The sequence below is a fragment of the Pseudoliparis swirei genome, chromosome 8 (genome assembly GCF_029220125.1).
Source record: "Pseudoliparis swirei isolate HS2019 ecotype Mariana Trench chromosome 8, NWPU_hadal_v1, whole genome shotgun sequence".
Classification (NCBI taxonomy): Eukaryota; Metazoa; Chordata; class Actinopteri; order Perciformes; family Liparidae; genus Pseudoliparis; species Pseudoliparis swirei.
Genome location: NC_079395.1, coordinates 17,165,185 through 17,180,587, shown reverse-complemented (window position 1 = coordinate 17,180,587; position 15,403 = coordinate 17,165,185). Strand labels below are relative to the sequence as shown.

At 45.4% G+C, this 15,403-nt stretch overlaps 1 protein-coding gene across 1 annotated transcript in view; it reads left to right on the top strand.

Annotated features, from left to right (window-relative positions):
* The window catches only part of LOC130198601 (solute carrier family 22 member 23-like), a 33,062-nt gene that overhangs the window by 3,394 nt on the left and 14,265 nt on the right, over window positions 1–15,403 (top strand). The window contains exons 2-3 of the mRNA XM_056421826.1: window positions 1,513–1,616; window positions 1,730–1,884. Coding sequence (XP_056277801.1) covers window positions 1,513–1,616; window positions 1,730–1,884 — 259 coding nt within the window. The remainder of the gene's footprint in view (window positions 1–1,512; window positions 1,617–1,729; window positions 1,885–15,403) is intronic.

Here is a 15,403-nt window from a genome sequence, read left to right as displayed (position 1 = left end):
TTATCCTCCCTTTCCGTTACACTCTTGTGTTTCTCTCGTCCTCTTCGCATGTTCCGTCGTCTAATCTTTATTCCCTCCTTCCCTCCCTCGCCTGCTCCTCACCCCACCCCGCCTCGCCCACCGCTCTGTAGTTCACCGAGTGCAGCCGAGCCGCGCAGCTGTGCTCGAGAGCGTCTTCTTCATCCCAGCTAATGGGACTCCGAGGCGCCGGCCGCTCATTGGTGGCCGGTCATTTGAGAGAGAGGTCGGCGGGACGCCCCGGGGAGTCCAACCCGGTCGGCTTTCGGCCCTTCATTGTTCTGCGTTTTCAGATTGATATTCTTCCACCTGCTCTCTGTACATGACTTCTCGTCACTGCTCCCAAATGAGCGAGACAATAGCAGGAGGAGCAACCGGAATTCCTTCGCTCTATCGCTGAAGGTCTGTCCATATTATCATATTGATGTGCTACTGGATGCCCTGTAGTGACTGACGTTGGCCCTGGTTCCCGAAAAGGCAAAAAAAAGTCAGACGACGGGAAAAAAAAGAAACTTGCTGACGACGCGTCAGTCGTCACGCTCGCGCCGCATTTCAACATCCCTTCACACTCGCCGCTTTGTCTCCGTTATGTGACCTGGGGGTGTGTTGGCATCCGGTTTGCGTACGTCGGTCATGCCGCCTGTGGTCCCCCCCCCCCCCGGCTGATGTGGGATCTCCCCGGTCATCAACTTTCATCCCTCCGGTCGCCCAGTCATCCCGCTGCGTGAATGCAGACTCAGGAGTTGCATGTTGGTCACAGTCACGACTTTGGTATTTTTTTTTACGGTTGGCCGTGCGGTGATTGCGCAACAAGGAACTTGTTTGCTTCCCTCTGTCTTCTTCCCTGCTGACATCGATACTGAGACCATGAATGAGTGGCACGCCTGGATCATGTGATGGCCGCGTGGCTCGTGGTAATCCTGGAGCGGAGGCGGAGGGGGTCACTATGGGGGAGGTTATGAGAGGTTGACTGAGGAAATGAATCAGCAGATAAGTAGATGAATCCCTGGTGTTGACCTCTGGTGACCCTTTCGGTCAAATACTGGAAGTGGGCTTTTGTTTTTGAGCTAATGGTGTCGTTCCAGTGGAGAAGTCTGTTTTGAAATCTGATATTTCTGGGTACCATTGAGTCTGCAATGATGGTTTTAACATTGCGCTCTTTAGTGAAACTTGACTTGTTCTGCCACAAAAGTACCACATTGTTTTGCTTTTACCATTATTTTAATTAAGAACACATTCTTTCTGATTAGTCGATGAGATATTAAAACATGGAAACAAATGTACGTCTTAGATTAAGTACAAGGAAGCCCGTGTTTTCAGTGGTGACGGTGCCACATCAATAAGACCGACTTTGTGTCCGTGTCAATACATCCAGAAAATGTCTCGTCTTCAATAGAAAATGTACAGTTGTTACTTTTAACTTCCATTTCCATCCCTCCGGCTCCAACGTTCACATCTCCTGTGGCTAATGACGGCGTTTATTTGTTTCTACAGTGGAGTCTGGTGTGTGACTCGGCATGGAAAGTCCACATCGCCAAGTTCTCTCTGCTGGTGGGGTCCATCTTTGGATACCTGACGTTCGGAATCCTTGCAGACTGGTACGTCCTCGCACCACACACACACACACACACGTTAATATGACTATGTAAAAACCATATTCCCGGCGAAGGCGTCAACAGTTCATAATTTTTTTTTTTACCGTGCTCCGCAGGTTCGGCCGCCACCCGGTGCTGATCATATCGGTGCTGTTCTTGCTGGTGTTCGGTCTGTCCGTGGCCTTCTCCGTCAACGTGCCCATGTTCAGCACCCTGCGCTTCTTCGAGGGCTTCTGCCTGGCGGGGCTCAGCCTTTCGCTCTACGTCCTCAGTGAGTTTCCAGCGCTCGACTAACCGCTCTCTGCTTACATGCCTAGTCCCCCTAAAGTTACCACTCCGAATATTTGGTCATTTCTTTAAACGATTGGTCAGAAGTGCAGTATTCAAGAGCACACACAAGATTTAATCCATTCGGTTTTTTAGTTTATTTGAATTTGGAAGTTCTAACAAAAGTTATTTTCCAAACTCCACATATCCCTCTGGAGTCCCATGAACACAGTTGTCGCATGTTGAGAAATGCAGAACTTGAACAGCCTGTTTACAGCTGTACGTTATTATTGGATAATCACTGTTACTGGGAGGGGGGGTAAATAGTCTGTACATATCTGTGTGTACCGTGAGTATCTTTGCTGACTCATTTAGCTTGAGGCCTTTTGAGTTATACAATTGTGGATAGGAGTGCCATATTAAAGAAAATAGCTGTAAAAATAGAAAAGAAAATTAATCTGGAAATACAGAAAATATTAAAAGAATGTATGATAAAGATATATTATATAATGGTTTGGACTAAGATATGTAATTGCCTCATCACAGGAGTTATCTCAGGGGGCAGATGTGTCGTAAAGTGGGCGTGTTGTGTCGCCTGCCAGGCTGCCGATGGGCCTTTCTCAAAGCCTCTGCTCATGTGTGCAGGAAGACCCGCCCAAACCCAGCTGATTGACAGCTTGGCCCCATAAGGAATAGCAGGAGCTCTATGACAATATATAAATTAAATTCAAGAAAACATAAGAAGTGCATGTGTGAAAATATATCAAATGTGGAAAAAAGAGAATTTTCATTTCATTTCAGAAATGTGTGTATATATATAGACACATTTCTGTATATATATATATATACAGAAATGAATAGGACGAAATGAAAATTCTCTTTTTTCCACATTTTACTTTCTTAAATATTCTTTTATATATTCCTCTTCCTGTTTCCACATTTATTGTGTGGTTCTTTTACAGATCTTTTCTGGCGCTCCGATGACTGCATTCTCAGGCAGCATTTGAAACCTTTTAAAACTAGCTTGTTGCTTAGGTTGAAGTTCAGAACACCTTTGCATTTCAGTTTTGTTCAAAACAAAAGCAGCGTAGCAGCAGTCCTACCTGACGACAAAAAGCCTTTTCCATTGAAACTCGAAATTCAGCTGTTGGCCAAACTGGTTTGTTTGGCTCTGTGTTGAGGAACTAGGAGCAGCTTTTGTTGCACTGCAAGTTTCAAGCAGCATTTTCTCCGATTGGGGCGGAGTAGATATTTCAACACCGCGACTGAAAAGAATCCCACGGACATCGCTCAGACCAGCATAACGTTTGACATACTTTAAGTAAGTGTTGTAGAACTCCAGACGAGGCGGATCTTCAAAGTGGTCTGGACTTCGGTCTCGGTCTCCAGACTGCGGGGATGGAACTAAATTGCCTGAGCGTTGTCCGATTTCTTTGTTAACATGGAAAAGGTTCACACTTCAAATTCACCCCTGCAATGCAGTTTTGATTCATCCGATCGATTTGAAGAGTGCCCACACTTTGCATGTCCCGTTGCCAATGGGTCCTGCAGGTCGGGACTCGTACCGGTCTTGACTCGGTCTCGCTCCGCCTCGGTCCTGGTCTTGACTTGCTCTCAGCCCCTCAGAGTCTTGGTCTTGTCTTGGTGTCGATGCACTCTGGTCCAGGTCTTGACTTGGTTTAGGCGGTCCTGACTTCAATGCTTTGGAATTCTTGTTTTGATTTAAGATTCTCACCCACCAACAGACCAAATCAGATGAATGTGATAAACATACTTCAGTCCTGGAACATATCCGTATTGTAGTGACGCTGTGATCTCATTGATGAGACGCCTCATCAGAAGCCCACTATACTTTAATTCTTGTCTCCAGCTCAGCGGAAAGAAGAGTTATTGTGTTGCGCCGACCGCCTGACGGTTTTTAAATTGAATGCCATTGTCGGGATAAATTCTCATCACAGAACAACAACCAGTACCCGCCTCCCTACCCTTGAAGTGAACTCGTAAATGTTCAGGCGGAAGGGGCCGGGGGGATGGTGCGGTAACTTCTAGTTTCACCCATCACTGCAGGAGCAGATTGAAGTCTCCTCTTATTTCGCCGCTGGTTTATTTTCCGACGTCCAGATAATCGTCCGTGCAGCTCATGCACTCTGTGGTCTCCGCGATGGATCCTTAAAAGCCTTTTTGGCCGCAGTAATTGACCAGTGCAAGGGGAGGTGGCAAATGTGGAGGGAAGGATGAGAGGGAAGGCATCAAGGGCAAGAGGATGAAGGAAGAGGCGCTTGGTGTCCTTGTCGTTCTAATTTACCCCACAATGAACACCTCGGAAAGCTTCGCCCCGCTCCCGAAATAGAAGGGCTGCTCCTGGGACAGAGGGAGAGAGGGTGGGACGGAGGAAGGCAAAGAAGGTGGAGTTAATCTGTTCAGTATGGCTTCCTATCAATTTTGAATAAACTTGGCATGTGCATCCATTGTTTTAACATCAACCTTCAGTTTACGGTCCAGTAAATCTGAGGTTCTGAACCTTGTGGTTGGGACATGATGGGAGCTGTATACAGCGTATGTACAGTAATGCCCATTTGTTTGTATCATTTATCTTGTGAAATAAACAGACAAATCTCAAGCATGAATTGGTTGAATTAGTATATTGTGAATATGTATAGCCTCATTTAAAAGCTCCACTGATAAATTGAACAATTTAGACTCAATACTGCATTAATCACTTTTTTTTTTCTTTCTTTCATCTCGTCGTCAACAAATATTCGTCAGTTTAACGTGTTGGCCGGCGTAAATTGTAAGATTCATCTGACGTGTGTTCTGCATTGTGGAGCAGTAATTAAAGTTGCTGGTATATAAAGGAATTAGATGGGCAACACATCATGCGCCTCTTTGACTGCCAGAGCAGCTGAACAGCATCTGACCATTCTGATGGTTTATGGGGTGTCTAGAGAGACCACTTATTGTGGGTAGAGATCTGTTTCTTGCCCCCCCCCCCCTCATGTTGTTGTGCTTACTTGCCTCCCTCTGTTGCTCCATTCTCCACCTCCTATGTTTTGCATTTTTAATTTGACAAAACCAGTGGTCATGAATAATCTGTCATTTTAAAGGCCTTCTTCTCTTTATTCAGGTCAAACTCAACACCTTACCCTATGCTGTAAGATATTCGGGTACCTGTGCGGTTGCACAATGGCTTAGAAGTTGCCAAGAATATCTGAAATGGGTTTAAAGTATCTGTAGCTTTTAAAGGAAAGTTACTCTTGTGTTAGTATTTATCTAACCTTGTTTTCCCACCAGATTGTAGAGCCTAGAGTCTTATGCAAGGATCAATAGCTGTTCCTCATTTAAAAAGCATGAAATGAGCCACAGACATGTCATCACAGGTGTTTCGGGCTTCTCTATATTTTTGTTACTCATCAAACATGTCCTTATGATGCTTTGGAAACAAATGATACATCCGTCTTTGACCTTCATGCTGAGGTATTAAATAGTGGAAAGTGTTCCACCTGAGAACGGCTCAGCCGGACCGATGTTTGCTTGAGCTTTGCATATTTGTATAGCTTTTGTGTTGCGATACCGCCGCCCTTATTTCTGCTTCCGTCACGTGATATTTACCCTGCAGCCACTCTGTATTGACAAAACTCCACGAGAGCGGCTCCGAGAGAAGGAGCACAGTCGTTCAATAACACATTACTGGGGCGACGCTTCGCTCTTTGGGCGTTCTGTCGGTTGGCCTCATGCTAAGAGCGTAGCAAAAGCCAATATTCACTATAGTCCTGACTGTCAGTCACATGACATTTCTGTAACGCAGTAAACCAAATTACCCGCCTTTTGAGGCCCTTACTTTGTTTGAATCTGCTTACAGTAAAAAGTCGGAGCCAAGTCCCAGCTTCAGCTCCGTTTGCAGAGACATTACCCTAATCCCCTCTTCCTCATCAATCCACATGTAATTAATTTGAAGTTCATGGCTCTTGAAAGCCAGGGTACCATTGAATGCGGTAATCGACAATCTAGAAAATAGCATTGCAAGGATTGCACACCTTGTGTTTTGGTTGGAAAACAATTGCATCGTTGTGAATGTATATGGTTGTACAGTAGTGAGACGACGGGGTCTTCCTGGAACCCCTGAAGATGACGAGCTTTGTGCCCCGGCACTGTCGTTGCCTCTTTTTAAGGCATGTAGAGCAATTTGCGCGCGGCCACTCTTTGTTCCGTCAGGATGGTCGAAGTCGGGGCCCAAACGCGGCGGATCCGATGTGACTCTTCAACGCTAACTGCCACAAAGGGGAAAGGGAATCTGTGGCCGTGTGGTTTCAGACAAAAGGAGAGCATGGCGACCAGCAAATAATACGAGTAGATGAAATAGCAACTTACGGACTGAGAGGAATGTTCGAAGTCCATAAAAAGCCAGATGAGAGACAAGATCTACGGCATCACCGCCGCGAGTGAGAGTAAAGTGTGCTAGCATAGGGCGACCCGACGTCCTCTTTTCCCCGGACATGTCCTCTTTTTGAGACCTAAAAAATGCGTCTGGCAGGGATTCCAAACACGTCCGGGATTTTACTTCGTCGGATATTTGTGTTTCTCTGGGTCTTTCACAAACTAGTATTTACCCCTTACACGTTTTGGAAATGGTATCTCCCTTACGTTCCACCTTCTTGCGTGAGCTCTGACCGTATAGAGAACAGTCATTGGTCGACCGATCTCAGGGTTGCCAGATACACGAAAATTATCCTCCAAATACGACCATTTTGAGCCTTTGGTACGTTACTTCACCATTTCCAATCTGGCAACACTGAGCACCTTGCCGCCTCCACTAGTTGCATTGTTTACAGCACATGACATCTTTTCTATTTATCATTATTGCTTCAATATATGGACAAGACACATTAACCCTTGTGTTGCCTTCGGGTCAATTTGACCCGATTCAATGTTTCACCCTCCTGTCGCCTTCGGGTCAATATGACCCGATTCAATGTTTAACCCTCCTGTTACCTTTATATTTACTAACATATTTTACCCTTGAGGTCAATATGACCCCAGCTATTAAAATCTCCAGAAAATTATTAGAATTAATATTGTTTTCCAAGTTTAAGTGTGAGGTACTTTATGTTTGTTTGTTGACTCCCGAAAGAACACCGACATTAAACATTGAATCGGGTCAAATTGACCCGAAGGCGACAGGAGGGTTAAATATTGAATCAGGTCAAAATGACCCGAAGGCAACACAAGGGTTAAAGAAGCGCTGGACTAAATGCCACAAAAAAGATTTGTTTTACATTTGCAGTTTTGTTAAAGTTCAATAAATAGATGTTCATATAGTCATTTGTGTCGTTTTCGTCTTTTCATTTTTGACATTTGTATGCATTCACATGGTCATAGTGCGGCATGCTATACCCCCCCCCCCCCCCCCCCCGGCGATGAAGTGTCCTCTTTTTCACAAACTCAAATCTGGTCACCCTAGCTAACATTGAGCTTTTTCATGAACTGGGTTAATGCACAGGACGTTGAATCTAATATGTTGGCAAAGTATAGCACGGCCGATGGCGATAAAATCATCTGATGCGGCTATTTATACCCCAGAGCTCCATCAGTGTGCGCTAGCCTTCTTTAGCATCCCAGCACCAGGCAGAGGCCAGGCTCCCAGTGCCTGTATCTTAGCATCGCGGTGGGGATCACTTATATGTTTTTACATGACGACACCATCACCTTTCCAGTACCGGCCCTTACCCCGCACCCCCCCCCAAAAAAATTCAACCACGCGCTGCACATCAGCTAGCTGAGTCATGCTAGCTTGCTGCATTTAGCGCTCAGCTTGATTGTGATGCTTTTCTCGGCGTACGTTGCTTTTCTTCCTTCCTAAAGTATTTATTCACACCAAAAAACAGTTATTACACGGACAAAGAAAGTTCACATACACATTTTTCTGTGAGAACATTGTGGGCTCGCGGGTGGTTTCCCAACGTAATGGTTTTCATCTCGCACCTTTCAATCTCCAGAAAGCAACTATTACATGTGAGTAAGAGGCAGGATGTTTACTTTGAGAAGTCTGCATAATGGCCTTACGGTAAAGAGCAAATTGATTGTGAGTGGAGTTCTTCCTCACTTGATGAGACGAGGCACACCTCTACATGTCGTGTGTGTGTTTGCGGAAAGACCACATGACTCTGTAATGTATCATAAAGAGCTTTATAACTTCCTTGTCAGTACCATGTGCCATACATAACCATGACTACTCTGTGTGTGTTTATGTGAGAGATTTACAAGGGAAAGGCTGTTTTTAATCGAGGAGGTCCTGGGACAACCTCGAGATAATAGTTTAGGTTAGGAGAAATGGCCGGCTCCAATAGTCCCTGACTGTATTTTGATAAGGGATGGTGTTTTGCTTTGGGGGGAAACCCCTTCACACATTCTTGAACTGAGGTGTGATTCAATCTAGCCAAGGGATATTTCCCAGTCGTATTTTTTGTTTTGATCTTCCAGATTTGGTTTCTCTGCATCAAGATGATTCAACGTTGACACAATATAATTAACGCATCATCAATGTAAAATTACTTTGCAAAACCTGTTTGCAATGCGCCACAAAAAGCCGATGATGGAACCACTCCATGTGAATAAGTGACCGTGGCGTCCATGCCGAGTTAGTTCTGTGGCTTTGTATCGAGCCCTCGCTAAAAATGCACTCCGCATGTACGTGTTTTCTGTTGCCCCGAGAGGCTTTGACTCTTGATATTTATGGACGCTGCTTTATGGAAACTTGTCATGTCGGGGAGAGAAGATGGAGGACGAGAAGAAAGAAATGGATCCAATAAGCAGGAGAGAAACTGACTGTTTGACAGATAGTTAAACGTATCAGATGTACGTCTCTTCAATGACTTTTATATGGCCTTATATTGGCAACTGAAATTTAAAAGCAGCATTTATTCATTCCTTTCATTTCATTTGTGTCCATAGGGTAATATTGCTGCCGACACACCCCGACAGTCCAGACTGTATTGATCGTGAGGCCGGTGTTTGCTCTCACTCCTTTTTGTCCGTGAACTGGACGAGTACGAGTGGCGCTCACACGGGAGATAGCGTTTTACCACAAACTGTCCAGGCTGGTCATTCCCTTCACGTCTCTGATCATGCACTGCAACCGGGATGTGCATTTCAGTCTGCCGAACAAATCCATGTCGGCTTGGCACTGACTGTCCCTGAGCTAGCAACCCCCCCCCTCCCCCCCTCCCCTCTCCTGCTCAGCCCGAGATGAAGTGATGTGCATGTGGACCACGTAGGAGTATAGGTCGCGGTCATATATGACGAGGTATATAAAGCATGCAGCTGTGCCATACGCAGCAAGACCCCATTTTTAAAAATTATATCTACTGTTCATAGGCTGTAAGTGGAAATGCTGGAGAAATAGAGCACAATAAGGGCATTTTAAACATTTCCTCTTTAAAAAAAAAAATTTCATATTCAGCATGCAAGTAACTCGCACCACTCGTATCCTCTCGTCTGAATGTATGTGGTCACGCGTTTCCCCCCTGGCTATCTGTGTGCACGCCGTCTTCCTTATGACGGTGAACTAGTGCGCCTCATTCAGACGGGATGATCCGCCATGCGTGCCACGATGCAGTGAGATGCTGCATTTATTAGGCCGGTCCAGTCCGCCTCACTGTCCCCGCGTCGCCTCATACGGGGGAGCTTTTGTTCGTGTGGCGCCCTCCTGTTCTCTGTGCACGGAAAGATGCAGGCTCTGTTTCTCTGTGCAAACAGCCTTCTTTGTGTCAATGTCCGGTTCCCGTCTGTTGGCACAGTCGGACAGGCTGTTTGCTCTCTTTACCTGCCTTGCTCTCCGTGTTTAAACTGCCCGTGTGCATGTCATCATTGATGGATATCTCTGACAGGCCTGACCCGTGCCAGATCTGGACTCTTAAGAGAAGCTTTTCATTACCCATCATATGGCGATGCTTCCCCGAGGACAGCTGCCAGCTGCGCCTCACACCGCTGCAAGAGATACCGCGCTGCCGTCAGATTGACCTTCCTAGTCCCTTTTTTGTTTTTTTGGGAGGTTAAGAGACGCCTGAAAGGGATGCAAAAGGTTACTCAGAGAGGCGGGGCATCGATGTGGACTGTGCGCAGACTGCAATTACATTTTAGCCAAAGACAGGTATTTTCCATGATGCAGCGTCCACATCTTTCCACACACTTTGCTTTGCTCTGATAAGTGGGTTAAGGTGCAAACTCTGTCCCCCCCCCCCGTAAGCAGGGTTAAAGTTCCCTTTCGTGCAGAGTTTGCTTTTTTGGTTGCTGAACAGACTTCCTCACACATTAGGCTACAGGAATATCCCACAGCAGTTTCTTCCCCTTTTTTGTTGTTGTCTTCATTTGAGTAGATTGCTTCGCTGTTTTTTTTCTTCTTCTTTTTTTTTTTTTTAAAGGCACACTCTGGGTGACCTACTTCTTAACCCCAGTTATTTGTGAGAGAGGTTGCAGGACATCGAGCTATCTCATGTTGCAAAATGGTGAAGAGTGAAGTCCAGTGATTGTCAAAATCAGCATGGGCGACCTTTGCACTGTTTCTTTAACGGAGTGTAAAAATGCACGCCGTTTCACTTCTGCTGAGGCCGATGCGTCGGTTGTGTTCCGGTAACTCGGGACGTGGTCTTATATTGCACTGTTCTGTATCTCCCGAGGAGCCGATAGCTGGCTTTTTGTGCTGATCTTTTTAGTGTGTGTGGGGGGGGGGGGGGGGGGTGTGGCGGCGGTGGGTTAGTTAGGGTATACAAACCCACGCACGCACATGCTTTTCAAAGGATATGACTCTCCTGGTGGTGATTTATTTCTGGTTTGATTGCACCACTTCTGGTTTGATTGCACCACACACGGATCGAGGGGGAAGTGCCTGTGGCTTGTTGTGGCTGGTCGGCATTCTTTGCACTTCTAGATGAGCCACGAATCAATGGGGATTGCCTTGTTTTTAGTCATTAGCCCATTTTTTAGGGCTTGCAAGAAAAGAGGAAACCCTCAGGATATTTGTGTGCCTCTATAAGCGAGGACAACAGACTGAGTAATCTCACATGATTCTTTGGTTGCTTTAATTGTAAATAAACTGCAGTTAGTATGTGTCCTTGATCTCAATGATCTACCACCAGCACAGGGCTGGCTTCCTGCCATTGCTGGCTTCCTGCCATTGCTTTTTGGATGATTACTGTGTGTCCTAGTGAAATGCAACGGGTACATTTTTCTTTTTAAAGACAGAGCGGTCCTATTCTCAGAGACTGTGGCGGCTCTCCGTGGGTTAAACGGCGCGGCTGCTCTCGCCCCCTCACCGTCTGATTTCTTCTCCTGTGTGGTCGCCGTGTTCCACAGAGGATGCAATTTGCCTCCGCACAAAAGTCTCTTGGATCTGCAGTCACTCCCTCTAATCGGGGAAGCACCGCTCGCTGACGATGCCGCGCCGCCACTCACAGGAGGCACTCCAACAACAAAAGTCATCGGCAGCTTTGCACACGTGCCGGAATTTTGTTTGCTCTCGCCGAGCATTTCCATCTTTTACCACAAGCTTTGCAAGGTGTTAGGGGCTCTAGCATCGATGAAAGCTTGCACACACACATACACAGGAAGGGCTGTATGAGCCCCATGCAGCACACTCGGGCACATGAGCTCACTGATGTAAGAAAGACTCGGAGACATGAGCATCTTTTGAAAAAAACAGGAAGACAGATTCTCGGCTTGAATATGTTTAACGGGGAAACGTAACTCATGAAGATGCTATACAGGACGCAAGAGGGGCCTTGGTTTCACGAGTGTGTGTGAATCATTGGCCTTTACAGCCACCAGATTACACACCCACGGCAGACTGTGTACAGGAGGCGGCTTTAAGAATTTGAGTGGCCATTTTTCCGTGAATGTCTCGGTAGGTGGATGTGGAGGAAGATGGTTGATTGTCTGCTCAGCTGCAGGGAGGCTTAACAGAAGAGAGGTCACAAAGACACATTGGCGTCCTATCGTTATGGTTCAACACATAAATTGTCAAATCTGATCTGCACTCGGCTCACTCGCTGGCGCACAACCATCGATCATTATGATTGATGGATTTGTTTCACTAAAGGCGTCCGCAGGGAGCGTGTTCTAGTATCCGACCTCCATGGAAGAGAATTGCAACTCGGCAATAATCGAAATAAGTAATCCATAAACAAATGCTTCCTATTTGAAAACATTCTTCTGCAAATTGGCAGCCGTCAGTTCGAGCCGACCCAGAAGGTTCTGTCGGGTCTACAGCTGCAGTTTGCTCTTTTTGCGACGCCTGCGAGAAGGCTTTGCCGCTCCAGACCTGAGCGCTGGTCACAATTCCGCCATTTGAATTCACGGCAAGCAAAACCTCGCGTTATCTTTCGGTCCAGAGAAATGCCTCCGAGTCTCCTCACCTTAAGTCATGCTTAACAGATTGAGTGGCCAGGATTAGGCAGTGAAATCCTGGCACTGGGCCACGTGGACCTCATGTGACCAGTGAAAGGTCATGACCTTAGCCTGTGGGTACAGGGCGCGGCTGCACGAGTGAGTGCATTTCGTGGTCACGCAATCGCTCTCCTTGACTGAGCTGCATACTTCACAGAAGGCGAGTGAGCTGCGGTGCCGAGTACCGGAGACTCTGACTCATTTCTCCTGATTTGACAGTCGGCAAACTATTCAAAGCCTCTTTGGGGATAATCATCCCCATTAATTGGCTATTGGCTTGATAATTGATGATGACATTTACACCGTGTACGCTGTGTAGCCAAATGCAGAGGGAGGGGGGGGGGGCTCTATCCTTTCAGTAGCTTGTGTGTCCTACTTATTCGGTCTCACCGGATAACCGCAGTGGGCATCTCAGGTGAATTTATCATACGTGTCATCAAATTAGCTCGTGGTTGATTTAATGTCGCCAGAACACAGGCTGCAGAAGGGCATTGTGGGAATGCTGATGTAGTGGGTTGTGGAGGATTAAGGTCGGCAGTTGTAAGTAGCTCAGGACTCTGGTCCTCATTCTGCAGCTCTATCTACAGATCATGTGGCATATATATATATTTATACACCCTTTCAAAAGTTTGGGGTCATCCAGACAATTTCGTGTCTTCCATGAAAACTCACTTTTATTTATCAAATGAATTGAAAATTGAATAGAAAATATAGTCAAGACATTGACAAGGTTAGAAATAATGATTAATATTTGAAGTATTAATTTTGTTATTCAAACTTCAAGCTCAAAGGAAGGCCAGTTGTATAGCTTATATCACCAGCATAACTGTTTTCAGCTGTGCTAACATAATTGCACAAGGGTTTTCTAATCAGATATTAGTCTTCTAAGGCGATTAGCAAACACAATGTACCATTAGAACACTGGAGTGATAGTTGATGGAAATGGGCCTCTATACACCTATGGAGATATTTCATTAGAAACCAGACGTTTCCACCTAGAATAGTCATTTACCACATTAACAATGTAGAGAGTGTATTTTTGATTAATGTTATCTTTATTGAAAAAACAGTGCTTTTCTTTGAAAAATAAAGACATTTCTAAGTGACCCCAAACTTTTGAACGGTAGTGTATATATATATACAGGACTGTCTCAGAAAATTAGAATATTGTGATGAAGTTCTTTATTTTCTGCAATGCAATTAAAAAAACAAAAATGTCATGCATTCTGGATTCATTACAAATCAACTGAAATATTGCAAGCCTTTTATTCTGATTTATTGCTGATTATGGTTTACAGCTTAAGAAAACTCAAATATCCTATCTCTAAATATTAGAATATCATGAAAAAGTATACTAGTAGGGTATTAAACAAATCACTTGAATTGTCTAATTAACTCGAAACACCTGCAAGGGTTTCCTGAGCCTTGACAAACACTCAGCTGTTATAAATCTTTTTTTTTACTTGGTCTGAGGAAATATTAACATTTTATGAGATAGGATTTTAGAGTTTTCTTAAGCTGTAAGCCATAATCAGCAAGAATAAAAGGCTTGCAATATTTCAGTTGATTTGTAATGAATCCAGAATGCATGACATTTTTTTTTTTAATTGCATTACAGAAAATAAAGAACTTCATCACAATATTCTAATTTTCTGAGACAGTCCTGTGTATATATATATATATATATAATTAGATGCTTATTTTTACAACTTTTTAAAATATAATTGATACAGGCAGAACAGTGATAAGTCTGTGCGTGTGAGCACTTTTCCATAGCTCACCACAGGATGCAGTCTTTCCGGTCACGTTGCAGTGGCCTCTCCAGGACGCCCTGTAACAATTCCACGTCCCATGTGGTCCGTGGCCAGTGAACCGTCCCCTTTCCTCGGGGCGGTACACAGAGAAGGGGGTCTTGAGGTTAGCTGGTTCAAACTCAGCTTGCACCCATCGCCCTGCTCTCGGCTCACTGGCTTTGTCATTCCAGCTGCGATCGTGTCCGTGAACAGAGAGCATTATTCATGTCCTCAGGAGGGGGCAAGTCCTAATTGAAATTCCGGTCTCTTCCGCTGGAATGAAGAGAGGGGGCCGCGACACCCACTGTATTATGCTGGCCTTGTCACCTTGAAAAGGCCCATCAGGAGACTGAAGTAAAAGACCCATTAAAAAGAAGAAGGAACAAAAAAAATGAAAAAAATTCATGAAGTATAACAAAAAGGGATGGATGGAGCGGGACAAAAGAGTCGGGGCATAGCGGGAATAGCAGCATTACAGCTCTTCTGCCTGCTCTGGTTTGATGGGAAGCCTCCCTCTCCACTGCAGTAACTAAAGGGCTGGACTGTGGCCGCTGGCTGCCAGTGTGGTGTGCATGCTAATGGCTGGCTGAATGAATCGGTGCCATTCTGATGGAGGAGAATCGAGGACAAGGAACCTCATTCTGGTTGGTTCTCACAGCGGCCTACTGTCTCGGTCTGTCTACTGTCTCTCGGCAACAACAACTGTACGCGGGGCTACGCGGCCTTTGTTCGCGCTCGCAGCATCGAGCATGCACCGAAATCATTAGTTTTGACCCATTTTCTAGGAATCATTTCATCATGTCATCTATCAAACTAGAACGGGCACTCGGTAGAGCGCATACCTTCGCATATCACAAGATTGGGCATTGAATTATGAACATGTTGGCATTAGTTGCATGCCAATTGGATACAAATTTACCGCGCTATGGTAAAAATAAGATCTTGACCTTTGACCCAATCGATCCCAAAATCTAATCAAATGGTCCCCGGATAATAACAAATCATCCCACCAAATTTCATGCGATTCGGTTCAACACTTTTTGACTTATGCGAATAACACGCACGCCCGCATACAAATACACGGCGATCAAAACATAACCTTCCGCATTTTCAATGCGAAGGTAATAACAGGATTTTGTTTTTAAAGGTTCCCCAGTCACTAAGGACACGCCCCTTTCCCATATGCCAGCTGGCTTGTCGCCGCAGCCGATGCTGGTTCAGTGAGACGGGTGGCAACTCGTTTTACGAGGGTGTCTTTGTGTTGAAAGCCACAGCACTAATACAGTCGTAGTC